Source organism: Zingiber officinale, chromosome 1B, assembly GCF_018446385.1.
Source record: "Zingiber officinale cultivar Zhangliang chromosome 1B, Zo_v1.1, whole genome shotgun sequence".
NCBI lineage: Eukaryota > Viridiplantae > Streptophyta > Magnoliopsida > Zingiberales > Zingiberaceae > Zingiber > Zingiber officinale.
Window position 1 is genome coordinate 137,749,546 of NC_055986.1, and position 23,733 is coordinate 137,773,278.

A 23,733-nucleotide genomic window follows, 5' to 3' on the forward strand; every position below is an offset into this window, starting at 1 on the left:
GAACTCCACGTAGGTCGGACTTTTGACCTCTATGTAGGTCAAACTTTTGACCACCACGTAGACATGACTTCTGATCGCCGCGTAAACTTGACTTTTGATCATCTCATAGACTTGACTTCCGACATCCATTATTTGAAAAATCTTTACCAAAATCCATACAAGAGGTTTGGGTCAAGCAAAAGTTGCTCTAAGTGTCTCATTATTTACAGAGTACAAAAACAAAAGAGAGGGATTTTGACAAGAGAAATAAAATATTTCTAATGTGAGGGAAAAGAAGTTCTCAAGGATAATTAATTACTCCGTGGAGGGAAAATTGGAAAGGAAAAAAATTGAAAAGCAGATGGTGAAGCTGAATATATTTTTCTGTTTACTTGGAAAGAAAGTGAATGAGAGACAAAATGAATGGATCAGCATGTGAAAGATAATATTCGAATTACTGTGCTTTTATTGTTACAATTTTAGGAAAAATTGCCTCTCAGGCATGTAGGAGGAACTATCATATCTAGAAAATTCACAATGTATTACTCTTTCAATGAATGATTCAATCATGTATGCCAGTTTTATCATAAATGGTGGATTAACACTTATGTATTATCTAATTTATTACTTTATGGTAGATAACCGCAATTTATTCATATAATTTTTCACATGCATCAAAGAAGCTGAGTCGATTTGAAAAGCCATTTGGTAAAAGCTAACGATAAGTTAAGACTTGATTAGTAGCTGGCAAGAAATTTGAGGGGAAATACCAGTGTCCACTTGATCACCTTGATTTTTATGGCCAATGCAATGGAAAAAAGAGGAGACTAAGATGTTTTTGTTCGTGGGAAAAAGTATTCAACGATCGAATCTGAGTTTTGATAATAGCAAAGAGTTCAAAGTTAAGATTATTTGTGGTCTAACATGTTTGAATGAGTTTGCAACAAAGTCCTAAGTGTACTTAGGTAAAAGTCCTAACTGCGGTTAGGCAAATGAAAAATCCTAGGGGGCGGTAACCCTAGGCGAAAAGTCTTAACGGGTCGAGGACTTGGGGCAAAAATCCTAGAGTCGGGGACTCTAGGTGGAAAGTCCTGGTGTCGCGAACCGGGTGGAAGATTGGGAGGGTCGTGGAGCGAACGCCCAGCAAGAAAGTCCTAGAGCCTCAAGCGCTCAGCAAAAATCCAGTCTGTCTGGAGGACCGGACTGACAACAGGTAAACTCTCCTGAGAGGAGTAGGTGAGGACGCATTCCCCGGCGAGAGAACAGTAGACGTCGGCTCGACCTAGAGTTTCGACAAAACTCAAAGTTAGAACCAGGCAGTTAGAGACTGTCATAATTTCATATTATATGCATATTATTTTTGCCTGAACTAACTTTGTTTTGTAGAAAACAAGGGCTGGAGAAAGATGGTCTGGGCACCCGGAGTCGGTCCAGGTGCCCGAAACCCAAAAGTTATCGCAAAGCTGAGGTGGCGCGTGCGGAGTGGCCGAGCCATGTGGTCCAGGCGTCCAGAGGGGTTCCGAGCACCCGGAACAATCTATAAAAGTAGTCTCGACCAGAAGTTTCAGAACAACACAACGAACGACTTTCGCTTCTTCAAGCTGCTCAGAAAACGCCTTCCCGACGCTCAAAAGCTGCTTTGACAACCATCACGCTGAAGATCCATATTTCCGAGTTGTTAGTATTCTTTAAGGTTTTTAATTACTTGTAATCAATTATTGTACTTGTACTTATTCTGAATTGATTAGTGATTACCCATCAAAAACATTTTTACATACGGATCTTGAAGTTGAAGTCGCCACATACAAATATCCATAATTTAATCTTCAACACATATTTATAAAGATTTTTTTTTCTAAATGAAACGCGCACTTATAAGAAATTGAAATTTTAGGCCATCCATCATAAAAAGTAATACTTTTTGATTTATCCAAAAAAAAATTATGGAATCGGATGAGTCGCACCAGAGGTGTCAAAGTCTTTTTCTTTTATTCTGTACAAGGTATCTTCAGAGATGCTCTTTTAAAAGAAGCAAATAAACCATGACGTTATCATATCTGCAGTGACATAGCCCACTTGTTGTGATCTACAATATATGTCCATTGAGAGAGTAATTGATATGGAAAAAGATAATTGAATTGTCTAGCCACGAATTGAAGATGGATGGTGATTTTGTCTAGGAACAGAGAGGAGCCATTAGGGACGTAGGCAAAGACATGACAAATATATTTTGATCCATATTTTTATTATTAGTAATTATTATTTCATGAAGTTGTCATTGTTGCAGATCCACATTATTATTTAGATGTTACTTGATCTGTCCGAAAATTGATGATATGAATATTAGAGATGTGACGTTTTTATTGATCTCCTGTAAATTTCACTCGAACATGCAATACAAGTGGTATCAATATCGAGTCAAGGAAGGAATCCTCGGCGATGTCCCTCTAACGCTCAAGTCAGTCTCCGACGAAGAAGAACAAGCAAAGAGCGGAGCTGTAACGCAACAGTAAAATATCACATATCTCCATCGATGCTTAGACCATCTTTATATATAGTTCCTGTAGCGCGAGTGCACGCTTCCCAAAACATGCATGCGTCCTCAAATTTTCCCTGAAAAGTAAAGTACCCCTGACACAATACCTTAACAGGCCGAGCATATCTCTGAAGTGACAGTGAAAACTTCCGTCGTACGATCCTCTGTCTGACCATGTCGCCTGTCAGTGGCACTAGCTCCCAAAAGGATGTCAAAAGATAATATGCTGTGTCTGTTACTTGGCCGAGCAGAATAGTCGCTCGATCGAAATTTCGTCGTCCGAGTGTTATCTGTTGCTGGGCCGAGCGGGATAGCCGCTCGGCCGAACTTCCACTGTCCGCATGTTCTGTTGTTGGGTCCGCTCGACCGGACTTCCACTGTCCGCATATGTTGTTGCTGGGCCAAGCGGGATAGCCGCTCGACTGAAATTTCACTGTCTGCATGCTCTATTGCTGGGCCGAGCTGAAGGGCCGCTCGGCCGGAAGTCCACTGTCCACGTGCTAGGCTGATGTCGAGTCTGCAGCCAGGTCGAGCAGAAGAGCCTCTCGGCCGTATTTCTACATACTGCTCCCTTTGTCGTCATCTTATTTGAACGTCAGGTGCTCGACTCATGGTCAAGTCAAAAGTGATATCGGATCGGGCCTTTCTCTTCCCGATTGGAACATGTTCGTCCGATCGACAAATAACTTTTAAGCGTTGACTACTTTAACTTTGACCTCCTTTGACTTTCACCATGATAGTAAGATAGAATCCTGAATCATCACCGCATCATTGCTGATTGCAACAAGTTGTCATTCTGGGGCATTTCCTTTTGATTAAAGAAAAAGAGATGACAGAAAACTATAGGGGAAAATGGATGAGAAAAACTAGGGAGGAAAACTTAATTTGTGTTCACTTCCTAGATTAACTTCTGAATATTTTTATTGTAAGTGGAGCTTAAGGATTTGTCATCAAATTGCAAAATCCATTATTTGGAAAATCTTTACCAAAATACATACAAGAAGTTTGGGTCAAGAAAAAGTTGCTCTAAGTGTCTCATTATTTACGGAGTAAAAAAAAAAAGAGGATTTTGACAAGAGAAATAAAATATTTCTAATGTGAGGGAAAAGAAATTTTCAAGGATAATTAATTACTCCATGGAGAGAAAATTGGAAAGGAAAAAAACAAAATTGAAGAACAGATGGTGAAGCTGAATATATTTTTTGTGTTTACTTGGAAGGAAAGTGAATGGATCAGCATGTGAAAGATAATATTTGAACTGCTGTGCTTTTATTGCTATAATTTTAGGGAAAATTACCTCACAGGCAAGTGGAAGAACTGTCATATCTAGAAAATTCACAATGTATTGTAATCTTTCAGTGAATGATTCAATCATGTATGCCAGTTTTATCCTAAATGGTGGATTAACACTTTGTATTATCTAATTTATTACTTTGTGGTAGATAACTGCAATTTATTCATGTAGTTTTTCACATGCAGCAAAGAAGCTGAGTCGATTTGAAAAGCCATTTGGTAAAAGCTAACGACAAGTTAAGACTTGATTAGTAGCTGGCAAGAAATTTGTGAGGGGAAATACTAGTGTCCACTTGATCACCTTGATTTTTATGGCCAATGCATTGGAAAAAGGAGGAGACTATGAAGTAACAAAAATGCAGATAGGAGCATGTTGCATTCACTTAAGGAGGAAGGTTATTTTTCTGGTTTGATAACTGTTCTTCAGCAATAATTAATCAGGAGATGCATTGACTTTAAGTATCAAGTATGCAGATTTGATCAATAATTAATCAGGAGATTTATAACAGATCTCGGATAGGATTCTGGTATATTTGGAGATGTAAGCATAATAGCAGATCACAAACACCATCAGCAAACATGAGACGCTATATCAGAATCATTAAGCTGTAACCAAAAAGATAACATTTAGCGGCATTTTGCAAGGAAACTGATGTTTAAGATATGTAATAGTGCAGGATCACTAACTAATCTATGGTATGCACGTCACATAGTAAAAAGATCTAGATCTAGGAAGTAAGAACAAAAGGTAAACCATTCGAAAACAAAAGATTGATTCTCCTAGAAATCATAAAAACCTTTAAAAAAAACTTAAAAAAGGGTGATGAACACTCCTACCGAATGCATCTTTCTAGAAGGTTGTGTTCTGTCAGAGGGCAATCTGTAGATCCAGTAAACCTAGACATAGAAAAAATCACAAGAGGATTAACACCGCAAAGACACTACCAATGGATCAGAAGAAAAGAAAGGTCACCTGATGTACCAGAGCAGGAGATGTAAGTGAGCAGGAGCATGACTGCAAAGAGCTGCTTCGCGTATCCTTGGCCCCTAGGTGAGCCTTCCAACAGAGGAGCATGTACTCAGAACACCACCTGCTCAAGAATAAATATAACCGCACGGGCTGTGGATATGTGAAACAACAACACTAGTGGACATGTACCCACAAGAACACGACCTATAAATGGTGATAAAATGTGGGGTCTATGAGTTGCCAATTAAAAATGGAATGATCCATAATTAAATTTGATTGCATTAATAAGAATATGTATATATATATATATATATATATATATATATATATATTCTGTTTCTATTTACAACTCCAAACTATAAAATGGTTGCTCTCATCAGAAAAAGAGAAATGCAACAATTAGTAGCATATTTAGCAAACATGAGTTACAATATTCCATTCTCCTGCAAGGCAACAACTGAACAGAGGAAAACACTGATCTCACCATAAACATTAAAATTCAAATTTCAATGCATGGACTCCAGATTCCTAGCTCCAAAAAACGCTTCTTTTCATTGCCAATGAGGCTCCAAATAAAGGTGATAAGACTTTTATTTCCAGCTAAATTTTAGTGACTGCCTCCATTTTGCTGAAAAGTTAAAACCATAAACAACATCTTGAGATTTTTTGGAACACCAGGATGAAGCATAAAGAACATAAAAAGTTGTTAACTAACAGCTTTGCACTCTTTGGTCATCGACTAGCTCCTTAGCTTCCTTTTGATACATAGGTCATCTAGATACTAGCTCGACTGATGAGAAGTGAACCCCACACAAGATCAGTGCCAAAGGCAGGAGGCTAATTCAGAAATATCACACTCGGATGGGGCTTCATAAACAGTTAGAGAGACGTTAAAGTTCACACAATAAGGTCCTGCTTCATCAACTAAGAAAGGCAGCATACCTCCCAGCATCTGTAGCAGTCTTGCACCGTTTTACATAATCACACTTTTCTGGTGAATAACTTGGCAATGCAAAAGAGAAACCATTGGGCTGATACCATAAAAGGAGTGGACTCAAGTTAACTAAGCATTTCATGGTGATAAATATCCAATAATTCGGAGCTTGTTTAAAAAGTTTCCAATGGATTATATTGGTCAGAGTTTCTGGGCATGATAACTTACCTCGGTCTGAGTTGAAATACAATAACATAACAAAACTTATTCATTAGGATTGTTAATTTTTAAGGTACAAAGAGAATAATTTTATTGGTCCGTGTGATTTATACTACAAATTATTTATACCCAAATTATGGGATTAATTCCTCTTGCAGGGATGGAGGATTATTCTCTATGTGGAATGATTGGGTACAAGGCTAGCTCACATAATATTAATCAACAATATCTTTTTGAAGGAAATGCATGCTGCTATGTTATATGCCTATGTAAATTAGCCTTGTACTATAGTAAACTTATGTGGTGAAGCCAAATGCATACTTGTTTCTAACAATACCATAGTTAACGTGACTGGTATATGAAAAAAGAGACAACTTTCATTTCTGATTAATAAAGGCGTTTTTTTTTGTGTGTGATAAACTAATAAAACTAAGTTGATGTACTTAAAACTAATTGAAAAGTTACCTTTGGAGTAATATGAGAAGGAAACTTCATAGTTTTTCCTTTCACGAAGCTTCTTGCAATGTTTGTATAAGCAACATAGCTCAAGGCAACTGTAAAGTATAATTAGGTCAATAAACACAACTTCGTAAGAAAAAAATAATGGTGTTTTGATGTACATAAAACAAGTTGAAAATAACCTTTGGAGTCATAAGAGAAGGAAGCTTCATAGTTTTTCCATTCACAAAGCTTCTAGCAATGTTGGCCTGTGCAACATAGCTTGAGGCTACTTTAAAAGTATAATCATGGCAATAAACAACTACGTATAACTTAGTAAGAAACAATAATGGTATGTTCATGTACATAAAACTAGTTGAAGAGTAACCTTTGGAGTAACGAAAGAAGGAAACTTCATTGTTGTTCCTTCCATGAAACTTCTTCCAATGTTTGCTTACACACCACACCTTAGGTTATTGTAAAGTACATAACCACGCTGGTTTTATGGATATATATGTAAACTTCATTAGCCAATGAATAAAAAAAAAAAAGAAATCAACATAAGCCTTTTAGGTGCAAAAAAGAAATTCTCCTCGGTAAATATGCAAGCGTTAGTTACATCTGAGATTGCATTTTAACTCCATACTATCATCATCTAACTATTGTTTTGGCATTCAGCTTGTTATCATTTGTCCTATAAGTGTTATATTCTTTTTCAGAAATAAAATCTTTTTTGTTCTCATAATGTTACTCTGTTGAAACTTCAGAACTTTTACTATTTCTACTTATTAGTGGAATTTTCTCAATTCACATTCAATTATATCTACTTCTATCAAACGTTACTAATAGCATAAAATCTGTCACTAGTCAATTACATTGGTTTTGTGACTATATGCGCTGGCAAAGCTTTAATAATAATAATAACACTTGCCATGTGAAACATTGGATTTTCTTTAACTCTGAAGTGCAACGTCTCACCACAATGTTAACATTTCGCCATTAAATTGAAAATTTTCATTGTAATATTGATGCTGCAGTCTGCAATCTTAAAAGAATTGCTCTTTATAAAAGGAGGTTTAATATTATTTCATAGTGCAATGCTAAGATTCAAAAATCCCACAATTTCCTTTAATATTTCTTTCATTTACTTTGATTTCACAGCACTGAAAATGAGGTTCATCATCATCTCCATGATCCAACTTGCAGAATGACAAACATATTGGTCTTATATTGGGATAAGACTACTCAATCATCTAATAGGAGGATGAGCAATTTAACTCCGCCCATGATGACCGGTCATGGCCGATCCCAAGCCCGGATAAAGGAGGAGGGTTGCGTTAGGTTGCCAGCCAGCGTCAAACTATGGCAAATATTCAATGAATGAATCCATTAAACTATTGTGCTAATGCTAGGTTGTTCCCCGGAAGGAACGCGTTGCAGGGTCCAACTGTAACGTCTCGGCAAGGACCACTACATCTCCAGAACTCGGGCGTAGTGATAAATATGTAAGATTTCGCGTTACAGGGTCCGACTGTAATGTCTCAACAAGGACCGCTACATCTCCATGAGAACTTGGGTGTAGCGTTAAATAGGCAAGAGTTCTCACACCATGAGTTAGATAAGAACAAATATGATAGGAAAACTAATAATCTAAGATTTGGAACATGGAACATAGGAACTCTCACTGATAAATCAATGGAGGTAGTAGATATGATGATTAGGAGAAAAATTAGTATTTTGTGTATACAAGAGACAAAATGGATAGGTGAGAAGGCAAAGATGATAGAGAATTCGGGTTTTAAGTTATGGTACACTGGAAAGAGTAAAGCAAGAAATGAAGTGGGTATTATTGTAGATAATTTGTTAAAGGATGAAGTTGTAGGAGTAGTTATAAAAGGAGATAGAATTATAACCCTTAAAATAATAGTGGCGAAAGAAACTATGAACATAATTAGCGTATATGCACCACAAGTAGGTTTAGATGAAGCTACCAAATCAAGGTTTTGGGAGGACTTAGATGAAATATTACAAAATATTCCACCAAATGAAATGATTTTAATAAGAGGTGATCTAAATGGGCATGTCGGAGTGAAAAATGAGGAATATGAGAGAGAACATGGGAGTTATGGATTTGGAACGAGAAATAAGGAAGGGAAAACTATATTAGATTTTGCGATAGCATATGACCTTATATTAACTAATATGTTTTTTAAGAAAAGAGAAGAACACTTAGTCACATTCAAAAGTGGGAATAATAAATCTCAAATTGACTTTCTTATGGTTAGGAAAAAGGATAGAAAGATTTGTAAAGATTGCAAAGTCATCCCTGGAGAAAGCTTAACTACCCAACATAGGGTAGTAGTGTTGGATATATGCCTCAAACATAGTATCAATAGGAAGAAAATATATACAATTCCTAGAATTAAGTGGTGGAAATTAAAGGATGGGAAGCAACATATATTTAAGGAAAAGTTAGAAGTACAAGCATTAGGTGAAATATACGATGACTCTAATACAACATGGGATAAGATGGTATCAAAGTTGAAAATAGTAGCTAAGAGTGTACTCGATGAGTCAAAGGGACATGCACCACTAAGTAAAGAATCTTGGTGGTGGAATGAGAAAGTACAAGAGAGTGTAGGAAAAAACGAATAGCTTATAAGAAATTATATATTTGTAAGAACGAGGAAAACTTAAAAAAAATATACAATAACCAAGAAAGAAGCTAATAAAGTAGTGAGTGAAGCAAAAAATGAAACTTTTAAACGGTTATATCAAAAATTGGATACAAAAGAAGGGGAAAGAGACATTTATAGAATAGCTAAAGCAAGAAAGAGAAAAACAGAGATCTTAGCCAAATAATTAAGATGTATTAAAGATGAGTGCAATAAGGTACTAGTAAATGATGAGGAAATAAAAGAAAGATGGAAGATATATTTTTATCAACTTTTTAATGAAAGTTTAGATGACTAACTTAATTTTAGTAATTTAAGTAGGTCAAATGAATATAGAAATTTAATTTTTTTCCCATAGAATTCAAACTTTAAAAGTAGAGAAAATTTTAAATAAGATGCAAAATAGAAAAGCAGTTGGACCAGATAATATTCCGATAGAGATATGAAAGTGTCTTAAAAAATAAAGTATTGAATGACTCACAAAGTTATTTAACTTGATATTGAAAATTAAAAAATATCTAATCAATGGAGAGTAAGTACACTAGTTTCCTTAAATAAGAATAAAGGAGATGCACAAAATTATATAAATTATAGGGTAATAGAAAAAACACTAAGGAAGGAAACTATGATGACCGAAAATGAATTTTGATTTATGTATATAAGGTTAACAATAGAAATTATACATCTTCTTAGACAACTAATTGAAAAGAATCAAGAACGTACAAAAGTAATCCTTACACATGGTATTCATTGACTTAGAAAAAACTTATGATAGAGTCCAAGAGAAATTATATGGAGAATTTTAGAAAAGAGAGGTGTTAGCGTAACATATATTGAACTAATTAAGGATATATATGAGGATGTAACGACCAGAGTAAAGACTTCAGGGGGAGTAACTGAAGCATTTCCAATAAAGATAAGGTTACATCAAGGATCAGCTCTAAGTTCATATCTTTTTACACTAATTATGGACGAACTCACTGCGCACATTCAAGACACAGTACCGTGGTGCATGTTGTTTGCAGATGATATTATTTTGGTAGATGAGACACGTGAAGGAGTAAATGCTAAGCTAGAATCTTGGAGGGAAACACTAAAAGGGAAAGGTTTTAAGCTTAGTAGATTAAAGACAGAATATATGAAATTTAAGTTTAGTAATATTAGAAGTAATGAAACAATTGTTAAGATAGGAGAGGACGAGTTGCCCGGAACCGAGAGATTTAAATATTTAGGATCATTTTTACAAAATGATGAAGGGATTGAGAGAGATGTCTTACATAGAATACAAGCAGGATGAGTGAAATGGAGGGTCGAGTGTTTTATGTGACCGTAAAGTACCTCTATAAAACCGCAGTTAGACCTGCTATGTTATATGGAGCTGAATGTTGGGCTATGACTCGAGCACATGAGCAGAAGATGAGAATTGCAGAGATGAGGATGTTAAGGTGGATGTGTGGACATACGAAGATGGACAAAATAAGAAATGAGAGCATTAGAGAGAAAATCGGAGTTGCATATATTGAGGAAAAACTCCGAGAGACACGTTTAAGATGGTACAGACATGTACTTAGACGACCAATAAATGCTCCAGTTAGGCGATGTGAAACTATGATAAACATGCATATCAAACGAGGAAGAGGAAGACCAAAAAAGACTTAGTTAGCAACAATAAAACAGGATAAAATTTATTTAAATATAGATGATGATATAATAGGAGATAGAGCTCAATGGCGTAAAAGGATTCATACAGCCGACCCCACCTAGTGGGAAAAGGCTTGGTTGTTGTTGTTGTTGTAGTTTCATATTTCTAACTCTCTCTTGCTATCAATTTTATCTTATTATTGTGTTAGTTTATTTGATCGAAACTTTGCACCAGCAACTTAAAGTAACATTGTTATATGAATCTCAATAAAAAAATTGGTTGCGTAGGTAAAGGTCTTAAGATAGCAATTAAATATCTCCAATTTCATATTTCTGATTCTCTCTTGCTACTTGTTGTCTTCTCTTGTCTTAGATTATTTGGTTGAGAATTTTGCACCAACAGTTTACGGCAAAATTGTTATTTGAATCTTGGAAAAAAAAAGACAGCCCGATGCACGAAGCTCCCGCTATGCGGGCTCCCGGGGAAGGATCCATTGTACGCAGTCTTATCCTGCTTTTTACAAGAGGTTGTTTCTAGGATTCGAACCCGTGAACTTTTTAGTCACAAAGCAACAACTTTATCTGAATCTTGGAAGAAAAACAAATTTGGCCGAGTAGGTAGAGTTGTTACAATTGTTGTAAAAATAGTCACCTGTTGCCTAAGCAAATTTGGAAAGGGTACTACTTCAATAATTAAGCGGTTACAATGATGTTTCAAAAAATGGTTCAAGTAGACCTCCAAGGTGACCTAGGGGATTTGCTTGGGCAATCCAAGTGAGTTCATTAGGAGAACATTATTTTTTTAGCAATTGCTACACCTGAATAAAATAATTAAACCCAAGTTTCCCAACCAACCATCCTCAGTTTCCCAACCAAGCATAATATTGTAGTATTACACTGATTATGAACATAATAATTATGTGTTTCCTTGCAATGTCTAATATGGATTATGAATTTTACATTTATATATAACTTGTTTGATTAATATACATTGTTATGTACTTATATTTTAATATGTCATGTGTTTTCTTCATTGCCATGTGAAATATGGCAAATTTTGTTATTATTGTTTACTTATCAATTATCACTTATTTACTTGTAATTGTATACTTGTTTTGCTAGATAATACCATGGAATTGTCAAATTTTGAATAATGAAGGAGAAATTGATGAAATTTTGGATAAGAATGCAAGAAATTGGAGAGAATTCAACGAGTATTACCTATGAATTGGAGGAAGGAAGAGAGGTCAGAAATGATGGCTTGAGGTGGAAAATTGACATCTTTCATGGGAAGGCGAACAAGTCAGCATTGTCTTTAGCATTCTCGAGGAGGAATACAAGTCGTGCATGGGATTCAAGAGTTGGGGAATGGGAATTTCAACGAACTTTACAAACTTTAGTGTGCCGAAGACATGGAATGTGTAGAAATGGGAGGAGATTTGGAATGTGTAGAAATGGGAGGCATAGAACGCAAGGCAACTCTAGTCGGCTTCGCTCTCACGCACTCTCAGCCGCAAGTTCATCCCACCACTGCTTCTTCCTCTCCGTCTTGCGATGCGACACTTGTGTTCTGTTGCTGCACCGGCTTAGATCCAGCCGGCTTCGCACTCGCACATTCTCAACCACGAGTTCGTCCCACCGCCTTCCTCCTGCAATGCGGACGTCCTCACAGTTCCTCGTCGGCGGTCTCTGCTCTCAAATTCATCTCTGTCTCCTTTCTCTCAGCATCCTTTCGCTTCCTCAAGCCCTAATTTTGGTTTTGGATGGGGTGCTTCGACTCCCAACTTTAGCTTCAGTTCGTCTTCCACTGTTGCTTCATCACTGTTTGGTACATCCGTTCCCCCGCGTTGGCATTGTCCTTGTCCTCTGCTTCTAGAGTCGTCAATTTGGGTTAGACCCGTCAGGTTGGCCGGCCCCGCTAAACAATTTAAGTGGGTTGAGTTAAAATTTTATTAACTCATTTAAAAGCGGGTTGAGCGGGCTAACCTGCCTGAGCCCACAATCCGGGACCCATGCAGGTCGACCCACGGTCAGCTTGGGTTGGTCGTTGAGAAAAATAAATTTTTCTCCCAAACTCAAAACTAAAGTGGAAAATTCAATAGGCTCATGGGTTTGACCCGTTTAATCTGTAACCCAAACTTAAAAATTATATATATATATATAATTTTTCAGTGGGCTCGTGGGTTGGCCTGCCGAGCTTGCAACCTGACTTAAGTTGGGTTGGGGATTTCCCAACCCGCCAAGATGACAGGTCGGCTCGCCCTATCCCGCCCCATTATGGGTCAATCTATTTGACAACTCTATCTACTTCGGCACTGTTTGCTTTGCCAGTGCAACTTTCGTGCCTTCATTTGCTATGTCCTTCCTGCCCGCCTTTTTTGTATCAGCGACATCTGCTCCAGCTCCATCTGCTCCGGCTCCATCCTTCAGATTCCGTGGTCCGAGCAAGCAGCCGCATCTTGGTCTTCCTTTTGCACAAACCAGAGAAGTCTTCCTTCCTTTGTCTCTTATTTCACGCACTTTGGGAATGGCTGAAAATAAATTTCTATTGTGATGGATGTGGTGCTTACAATATCTAAAATCACGAACTATAAGCTAAAAAGTTTAAACTATTTGGATTGGAGTAAGACTATTCGTCTTTATCTACAAAGTATTGACAAAGATGGTCATTTGACTAATGACCCTTCTCAAGATGATTTGAAGCAGACATGGCTTAGAAAGGATGCTCGCTTGTTCCTTCAGATTTGGAATTATATTGATAGTGAGGTAATTGATTTAATAAATTATTGTGAATTTGTTAAAGAACTAATGTATTACTTGGAATTTCTGTACTCTGGAAAAGGAAATCTCTCTAGTATGTATGAGGTTTGCAAAACATTTTATCGTGTGGAAAAACAAGATCAACCTCTAATTAATTATTTTATGGCTTTCAAGAGCAGTAAGATCGTAGCCGCTATGGGGGGGGATTGAATAGCGTTCTTCACTTTTTCAAAAATCGAGAATAAAAGCAAACGCAAAGGAAAAGAGAAAGGAAAAAGGGCAAGTACTAACACAAGTAATTTTTTACTTGGTTCCTACTCTAAGGCCCGCACTCGTTGAGTGCTTTCGTTGGACGATCACTATAATATCGAAAAGATTATAGGAATTTAAGTACAATGTATATAAACAAAAATGTTACCGACAACAAGTAGAGTAAAAGCTTGAGTATTGATTGTCGGCATAGTCGTTCGGTGTCGTAGGAGCCTTCTTAGAGTAGCACACAAGAACGAAAGTCGTTTGAATTGATATCTTTCAGCTGCTAGTCAAACCCTCCTTTTATAGCCCCATCCAGGCGCCTAGATCCACCCCCGGGTGCCTGAAGTGTGCTGACATGGCTGCACCTTGTCGAAAGTCTATCCCGCAGACTTTATCCACCTCCGACGCCTAGACCCGCCCGGGCGCCTGGACCGTGACGTGTGCCCACCAAATAACAGCGAACGCCACCTCAGCTAGTCGTCTCTGCCGCACCCTAGCGCCTGGAGCAACTCTAGACGCCTGGATAAGGTCCGGGCGTCTGGAGCCTCTTTTTCATCCATTTTGCAACTTTGATTTCCTGCAAAACATGTTAGTCCAAGTAACAAAAATTATCCTGCAAAACAGGGTTAGCACATTAAAAATATGATCAATTTATGATTTAGATTTTGTTTTCCAAGACCAGGATCTAGTTATGGTCTCAATTTAGACTTCCCAAATGGGCACTAAACTGGATTGCGCCTATAGTCCTACCGGGACTCGTCCACATTGGATCTCTCTCCTCCAATGACTTATCTCTCTTACCATTTGCAGTCTCTTGACTTGCCTCTTGACCAACCAGGTTTTCCTACCAGAATTGTACATCCGGACTTCAGTCAATCGTCTAGAATCAAACATCTCAATTGGACTTAAGCCAACTGTTAGGTCCCGCAGACCCTGGACTTTTTTTTCCAGAATCTCACATTTGGACTTTAGCCTGGTATTATGCCCTCTAGACTCGTCAATTTCTGCACACTCGGTAAAGAGATTAGATAACAACACATCTAACTTTAACCTATTTGTCAGATATTAAAACCTGACTATTAGTGCAACTTGCACTGTTGCCCTTTAGCCCTGATGTGAAGGTTCAACAACGTCAATGAAAGCAGATGGACATCATAAGCTTCCTTGCTGGCTTATCTCCTGACTTTGAGTCTACTAAGTCACAAGTTCTCACTGGTTCTGAGGTCTCCTCTTTACAAGATGTATTTAGCCATGTTCTCCGTACATAAAGTATTGCATTTGTTCCATTTAGTGGAGCTTTGGTGAGTCATAATACTAATAATGTGTCTAGAAAATCAACTAGTTACCGTAGAAACAAAGGAGATGGCTCATAGGACTTTGAACTTGAGAATCGAATTTAGGTGGTATTATGTGCAACTACTGTCATAAGCCAGGCCATACAAAGTTTGAGTATAGAAAGCTTAGTAAAAAATTAGTAAAAATACTTGGTCCATATTGGAAGGGGAGCCTTGGCGCAACGGTAAAATTATTGCTTTGTGACCAAAAGGTCACGGGTTTGAATCCTGAAAATAGCCTTTTGCAAAAAGCAGGATAAGGCTGCGCATAATGGATCCTTCCAGGGATCCCGCATAACGGGAGCTTCATGTACCGTGCTACCCTTTTTTTACTTGGTCAATATTGCATCCACTAATAACGTCTCTGATGAATCGATCTCTATTTCTATAGATGAATTTGCCATGTTTTCAAAATATCAAGAATCACTCAAGTCTTCATCTCCCTCTGCCACTTCTATTGTTGATTCAGGTAAATAAAACACATGTCTTCTTTCCTCATCCTCCAAATGAGTCATTTTGGTGCTACATATCATATGACAGGTAATTTTACTCTCTTTTCTACTTTTCAGTCCAAAGCTAATACTCCTACCATTACTTTAGTTGATGAGTCTCCATCTTGTGTTCGTGGGTCTAATCAACCCTACCCCTTTGCTTCTTCTGTGATCTGTCTTACATTTACCTAATTTGTCCTTTAATTTGTTCTCTCTCAATCATCTAACTCGTAATCTTAACGACTTATTTTTTCTTGATCATTGCTTATTTCATGATCTTTTGACGAAGAAGATTATTCGTAAAAGACATGAGTTTGGAGACCTCTACATCCTTGACACACCGCTCCCAAATTCTTTTGCTTGCTTGAGTGTCACTTCTCCTTTCGAGGCTCATGGTAGGTTGGGACATCCATCTCTTTCATTACATAAAAAACTTTATCACAATATGGTAAGGTGCCATTATAGATTGTGAGTCGTATCAGTTTGGAAAACATCACCATCTTAGTTCGAGTTCTAGAGTAAATAAGCGTACTACTATTCCTTTTGAATTAGTTCATTCTGATATTTGAGGGTCCTTGTCATATTTTGTCTAAATCTAATTTTAGGTATTTTGTTACTTTTGTGGATGATTATTCTCGTGTAACTTGATCATATTTAATGAAAAATCGTTCTAAGTTATTTTCTCTATTTTGTGCTTTTTATGTTCAATGTGTTCATCTATACTTTGTAAAGTGATAATACCAAGGAATATACATATGGTTCATTCCAGTCAGAATGACATGATTTATGAAACTTCTTGTGTTGATACTCTATCCCAACATAGTGTGATTGAACATAAAAACAAACATCTTCTTGAAACGGCACGAGCCCTTTTGTTTTAAATGAATGTTTCCAAACCTTTTTGGACTGATGCAATTTCTACAACATGTTTTCTCATTAACCACATGTCATCCTCTGTTCTTCATGGTTAGATCCCTTACAAAATCCTTTTCCCAATAAATCATTGTTCTTGTTAACCCTAGGATATTTGGTACCACTTGTTTTATTCAGGATGTTCATCCGCATATCACTAAATTAGAACCCAAGTCTTTGACATGTATCCTCCTTGGTTATTCTCATCTTTAGAAAGGTTATAGGTGTTATTGTCTTAGTATTAACAAATATCTGATCTCAATTAATGTTATCTTCATGGAAGACACACCTTATTTCCCGTCCTCACCTATTCTGACTCGTCAAAGGGAGGATCATGATTTGTTGGTGCATTTTATCACATCCTCCGCACCCGTCCCAAAATCGGCTTATGTCAAGCCTCCTATTATTCAAGTCTACTCCAGGTGTCAACCTTTTGATTCATGTCTTGCATCTACTATTTCGTCGTCATCAGATATAGTCCCGAGCAATAATCTTCTTATTGCATTACGAAAAGGTAAACGTCAGTGTACTTATCTTACTTTTGTTTCTTATAATGGTTTGTCATCTTCCTCTTGTTCTTTTATTGCTTCACTTGACTCTATCTCTATTTCTAAAATTGTCCGTGAGGTCATATCTTATCCTATATGGAAAGATGCAATTATAGAGGAGATGAATGCTTTAGATGACAATGATACTTGGGATTTGGTCGATCAACCTTCAGGGAAATGGGCTATTGGATGCAAATGGGTATTCGCAATTAAAATCAATCAGAATGGATCAGTTGCCAGATTAAAAGTACATCTTGTTGCTAAAGACTATGCTCAAACCGATAGTGTGGATTATTCTGACACTTTTTCTCATGTTGCAAAGTTGACATTTGTTTGATTGTTTATTTCAATGGTCGCTACTCATCATTGACCTTTAAATCAACTTGATATCAAGACTGTTTTTCTTCATGGTGATCTTTAGGAGGAGGTGTATATGGAGCAACCTCCTGATTTTGTTGCTCAGGAGAAGTCAAGGCGAGTTTGTCGTCTTCGAAAAGCTTTATATGGTTCGAAATAGAGTCCTCATGTGTAGCTTGGAAAATTTAGTCAAGTTGTAAAAAAATTTGGTATGATAAAAAATAAGTTTGACCATTCTTGCAAGTCAATAGCTAGTATCATTCTATTCGTGTATGTGGATGATATTGTTATCACTGGAAGTGATGCTATAGGAATTTCATCTCTTAAATCTTTCATTCATACTTAGTTTCATACGAAAGACCTGAGATGCTAAAGTGTTTAAGGTTGCGAGTAAAAAAGACATATTTCTACCTCAGAGAAAATATGTCCTTGATCTATTAATTGAAACAAGGAAATTAGGGGCAAAGCCTTATAGTGCTCCAATGACTCGGAACATGCACCTCACAGGAGATGGGGAACTATTTAAACATCTTGAGAAATACCGAAGGTTGGTTAGGAAGTTGAATTACCTTACCATGACTCGTCCAGATATTGCATATTCGACTAGTGTTGTCAATCAATTTATATCATCTCCGACCGTTCATCGTAGCATTAGAGCAAATTTTGTGTTACTTGAATGGCGCAACGAGGTATCGTATATGAAAATCATGGGCACACTCATATTGAATATTTTTCAGATACAGATTGGGGAGGTTCCAAAATGAATAGAAGATCTACTTCGGGTTATTATATCTTTGTTTGAGAAAATTTAGTCTCATAGAAGAGTAAGAAGCAAAACATTATGTCACGGTCCAGTGCAGAGTTGGAATATAGGGCTATGACAGAGTCTGTGTGTGAGATAATGTAGATATATCCACTCTTGACTAAAGTAGGACTTAAAATTCAGTACCAGTAAAATTGTGTTGTAATAATCAATTGCTCTTCATATTTCATTGAATGATGTGTTTCATGAGCAAACTAAACACATTGAAATTAATTGTCATTTTGTTCGTAAGAAAATTTAACAAAGCTTAATTTTTACAGGATATGTAAAGCCTAAGGAACAACTCAGGGACATCTTCACAAAAGCTTTAATGTGATTAAGGTTGATTATCTTTGTAACAAATGGAGTATGATTAATATTTATGTTCCAACTTGAGGGGAGTATTATATATATATATATATATATATATCAATTAGCCTAATTATAATTTCCTAAGATAGATTCCTAGTTTGTATATAAATATACCTTACTCTTCAATAAAGATTGAGAATTCTTCTTTATCTTTAATTACATAAGGGAATTCATTTTTATATTTAATTATTATTAATAAATTTAAGAACTTAAATAATAATAAATTTAAGAAATAGATAAATTTAATGCTTTAATAATTATTGGTGAGTTTTGAAAATAAAAATTAATAAAGTTATTTAGATTAGTTAAGTTTTACTAAATTTAATTAATTTATTTAGAGTAATTTAAATATGTATATTAATTGAATTAATTTTAAATAATTTTACTAATCAAACTAAATTAAGTAATAAATTTAATTTAATAGTCTTGGATTTCATTAAATTGTTTAAATTGAATAAGTTTTTAAATTAATTAATCAGAATTAAATTAATCTAAAATTAATTAAATCATATTTAAATCACAGATTATTTAAATTCTTTTAAAATTTAATTTATTTATTTATTAATATTTTATTAATTAAAAACTAAATTGAATTAAATCATAGTTTAATTAAGAATAATTAATTTAATCATAAATTGAATTTAATTAATTTGGAGTCAAAAGAGAGAAATGAAATAATATTGACTATTTAGTTTCATAAAAATTGGATTTTTTTAGATTAAACAAACTAATTTCTAGATCTTCCTGGATATAATAAAATAGTTTTCTGATTTTAGTTTTTCTAAAAGAAAGTTTTCCAGATTTATCAGTGATTTTTATAATGCCAAATAGCAGCAAGAGGTATTAGACCTTAACGCCAACAAAAGAACACTGCAAACAATAAGTATAAAGTTTATGTATGCTTGAGACTGGGTGGAGTTATTACCAATTGAGGAAGTATGGACTTGCAACTTGTAAGCTTGCAGAAGATCGACTCCAGAAGATACTCAAGGGAATGCTTCTGCAATGTTCATTTAAAGTCTTCTATGAAGTGGCATGAGAATTTGACTTCTGGTTGAGTGTTAGAAAGGGGCCTCCTTGAGGTTGCCAATCTACAATCAAAATTCAAATAGGAATAGTTTCCACAATTGCAATGGGCTAACATAATTAGCATAATTTTGTTTGCAAAGATTCATACCAGGTTTCGGAAGATTTTTTCTTCAATACTGAAAGAAAAGATGTATGTTTTGACCAAGGAGCTTAGATGGCTATCGAAGACCCAACTAAGGGCCCTAAAAGTTAAAGCACATTTAAGTGCCAAAATTTCTTGCAAATCAGAGAATTGGACTTAACTTCTCCTACTCCTCAAATGAGCAAACACATATTTTCTCAAGAAGCAAAGGCCAGTTCTCCCCAAGTTGTTGTGGGTTTAATTCCATTGCTAACTTGAAATCGTTCATACTAATCACACATGCTTCCACAAATTCAACATTACCTGGTAAATGGATGTTATTTCTTGGCCAAATACCATTGACGTGCATTGTATAAGGTTGAAGATTAGGACTTAGCTGCTTTACTGATGCATGTTTTCTACCTACTTTCAAATCGATGCATGACCTAATAATCCGTTTCAAATAAGCATCCAGAGCATTATTCAAAACGTTAGCTGATTCCAATTTTACTGCTTCCAAATCCTGTGCTTCAGCTATCTTCAACATTGTTGTCTTCAAAACCTCAGTACGGCATAGTTCACCAGAATTATGGTTTCTCCAATGACTGTCACTGGTAGAAGTACCCGCTGAGAAAAATGTCCTTCGTGCCCTACTAACACTTGCAGCAGAAAAAGAAATCCCAAGTGGAGCCTGAAGAGGGCCTCTGAAGGGATCCAAATAACTTGAATGGCCCGTGTTCTTCTCAACTCCTATGGGTGCTGCTTCTGCATGTGGATTGCTATCTACAGTACTCCAGTCATGCAGAGGTGTCCCCTCTCTCCTCTTCTTTGTTGCTGGCCGGTAAGAGTTAGCATCCTGTTGCTGCAATAATCTCTTGGAAAACTTCAAATGACCATTTTCAGTTGAAACAGTCTCACCACGTGGCTTTGAAGGCTGATGTGTAACAACATCAGCTCTTGGACTTGTTCCAAGAGGAGTTGGCCAGTCTTTTGTCCTGCAAATATCAATGCCAGTCCTGAATTTTCTGGGTGATGGTGGCAATATGTCCCCATTGGACAAAGTTTGGAGCACTAGTGAAGGAGCTTTTGAAACATCATCCACTTGAAGTAATTTCTTTGACACATCCCCAGTTTGTTTTTGGGCAAACTTGCCACGATCAAGTGGTGGAGGTGTCTTTGCTTGAGTGGCATTCTGAAGGATTGAACGAATGAGCTGATTGTGCAAGGGGATATTCTCACTACCAAGTACCGAAACGCAGATTTTGTAGAACTCTGTCTTGCTCAGCTTCTGCAACAAGAAACCATTTAGAGCCCAGAAGTATCTGTGAGCACGGTCCTGGCCAATCCGTTTCACTATATGAGATTTAAGGTCATCAAGGTCAATCCGAGAGTTCTTTGTCCCTGAAAGTGATGGCGTTGGCTGAGGCTGTAGCTGCAACGTTGGCGGCGGCGGCACTGGCATCTTTTAGTGAACACTAACCATAGAAGCAACCACTAAATAACTCATAACTAGACTTTCCAATTTATAGTAAGTATGCAAATTTAGCCTTTTTTCAGAGCCTGCACCTTTGCTCACAAATATTATACTCGATCCGCAGCCCCTCAATGGCAATGTAGGCGGTAACAGTGCCTTTCAAGGGAAAATCCGGGAAGCAGATCGAGATCGTGAAGCCTGACACAAAAGATTGCAAACGTGAAGATGAATTCTCAACCAAGAGAGCGCGAAAACCCTAATGAATAAACAAACACCCGGAATCAAGACCAATACAACACCGGCCAATCACAAAACCTCTCATTGCGAGCCGAAACCGGACGGAAGAAACAAGAGCTGACCCGCTCTAGAGCTGCAACCCGCGAGCCCAGAATCGAGCGAAGCAGATCTCCGATACAAAGATAATAAGTCCAATAGAAAAAGGGCACCCAAACCTCGCACGGGGAGGGGAAAGAGGGGGCAGGAGAGCTCACCTAGCCTCTGCACGACCTACAAGAAACGGCGGCGGCGGCAACCTCTGTCCACGAGTCGATGCCGGGGCGCCGCTTTCAGAAGGCGGCGCAGGTAACACCAATCCCACACCTCTCTTCTTCTACGTCGCGTTGAATTGGGGAATTGATCGAGCTGAATTGGTCGTCTTTTTCGTTCGCTTCTTCTCTCTCTTCTTTCGCATCCCTCAATTTTCGCTCGGCTCTTCCCCAACTTCTACCCGCCTCGTGATTCGTCCAAACTGCAGGCCCAGAGAACCCTACCTGATTACTCACATGCATACTCAGCCTCCTACCCATCTCTCTACTATCCAAAACAGCGGGCCCCGCATTAGGACTCTTCTCAGCGAACTCAGAAACTAAAAATGAAAGGGAGGGGAGGTTTATGTATTTTGGAGTGGGTTTAGTTTTGGGGCGCAAGATGGAGTTGAATTATTTTTGCGTAGAAAGTTGACTTTAAGTCAAAGTCAACCACTTTGACTTTCGAGCTTGTGTGTGCTTGTGACATGTGGTGGGAAGGGCTTCAAATTAAATGCGTATATAACTTCTTCTTAGTGGTTACCAAAGGAAAAACTTTTAAGGGCTCAATAATTTTTGAGCTTCAAAGTAAACAAATGAAATATAATTTTAATAATAATAATAAATAAATACTTTGCAATATGAATAGAGGGAAATCGTGTAAAAAGGATAAAGGATATTTATCTAAACTTTTTAAATGACAAAAAATGATAAAAAAAAAAAAAGAAAAAAAAAGGAGATGATAATACACTCAATGATCCAACTCAGCTTCTAAGTGTTAGTTGAAATCCAAAATAACGAAAAATTAGCACAAATATAAAAACAATGAATAATATGTCATTAAATTACACTAACTAGCAACGTTTTAAGTATGATACTAACTTCTTTTTTAAAAAATAATATATTAATTTACGATTTTTTCATTATGTGATTGTATTAATATATCATCACATTTAATATGTTTAATTAAACTTTATTAATAAGAAATGAATTTAATACATATTGTTCACATGTGATTTCATTTCCATCAAACTTAACAACATGAAAATAACAAGTGGAAAATAAAATTTCAATTAAAACTGAACATAATTTTTTATAATTTCAATCACATTTTATTTTTCTTTATACTTTTTTTAGTAAAATATATTGTATTTAATATAATACATGAATGAAAAAGAGAGAGTAGGCTTTAGGGTTAGGGTTTCGGTTGCCTTCGAAGTGTACTCCCAATCAATCCTTTGTAGAAATCTTCAACGAGGTCTGCTCTTGCTTCATTCGGTACACTTTTTCCAATTGATATCAGTTTCCATGAAATTTCCTACCCATCCAACTGATGCGGTAAAATCAACAGCATTTGGCTTTGGTTAATAGGTCAATCTAAGGTTTCCTCTTTTTCTTGCACGATCATTGCCGTCCTGTGCTAATCCAATATCACCGGCGTCACTCACTTGTGCGAATCCAATATCATCAGTGCCTACTTACTGGTAGACCGATCTAGGGTTTTTTTTCTTCCTAATGTGTGTCACTTGTATCCCTTGCTTCTAAGAGAGTGGATAATTGTTGACTGTTGATAATTGTTGACTGTTGATCAGGCTCACATTTGCTAATTTCAGTTTGCCTTCTTCGCTATTGTGATACTCTTCTTTGCAACACATGGAGACCGATGGAAATAAGATTCACCTATTGGGCACATTGACTTTTGTTGATTTTATATACCGATCTTCAAATTACATATGATACTTATTAGGTTGATAAATATTTAAATTTGTTCAAGTTAAAAGATAAGAAATACAAGGACTGTCTAGTGTCTACGTACCAATTAGACGATAGCTATTACATTAACTTTCATGGATGTTTTGAATAGTAGTTTAGAGCTTATGGCAAACTCCTTTGGCTCTAAATCTAGGATGAATACGCTTTGTGATGCATTTTGAGTATTCTTTAATTTAGTATATCCTTGTTTAGTTGGTATAATTTGAGGTTGTTCAAAATTCTAACCTATCGCAATTCAAGTCCGAATTGCATGTAATAAAAAAATATAGATATATCTCACGTTTTGTTTAGCTAAT

At 36.6% G+C, this 23,733-nt stretch overlaps 1 protein-coding gene across 12 annotated transcripts; it reads right to left on the reverse strand.

Moving 5' to 3' along the window:
- Positions 1 to 4,400: 4,400 nt before the first annotated feature.
- LOC121981616 lies at positions 4,401 to 21,863 on the reverse strand. Of its 12 annotated transcripts, none has more exons than XM_042534255.1 (11): positions 21,632 to 21,863; positions 19,694 to 21,338; positions 19,442 to 19,607; positions 6,758 to 6,865; positions 6,573 to 6,638; positions 6,397 to 6,485; positions 5,721 to 5,809; positions 5,494 to 5,645; positions 5,263 to 5,406; positions 4,791 to 4,899; positions 4,401 to 4,705 (listed from the first exon to the last, which is right to left on the reverse strand). In XM_042534255.1, exon 2 carries the CDS (start codon positions 21,126 to 21,128, stop codon positions 19,854 to 19,856), a length of 1,275 nt encoding a protein of 424 aa, XP_042390189.1. In that variant the 5' UTR covers positions 21,129 to 21,338; positions 21,632 to 21,863; the 3' UTR covers positions 4,401 to 4,705; positions 4,791 to 4,899; positions 5,263 to 5,406; positions 5,494 to 5,645; positions 5,721 to 5,809; positions 6,397 to 6,485; positions 6,573 to 6,638; positions 6,758 to 6,865; positions 19,442 to 19,607; positions 19,694 to 19,853. The 12 variants fall into 12 exon arrangements, with proteins under 12 accessions (XP_042390189.1, XP_042390166.1, XP_042390182.1 ...); XM_042534232.1 differs by having other exon boundaries at positions 4,782 to 4,899; XM_042534248.1 differs by having other exon boundaries at positions 4,782 to 4,982.
- Positions 21,864 to 23,733: the final 1,870 nt, after the last annotated feature.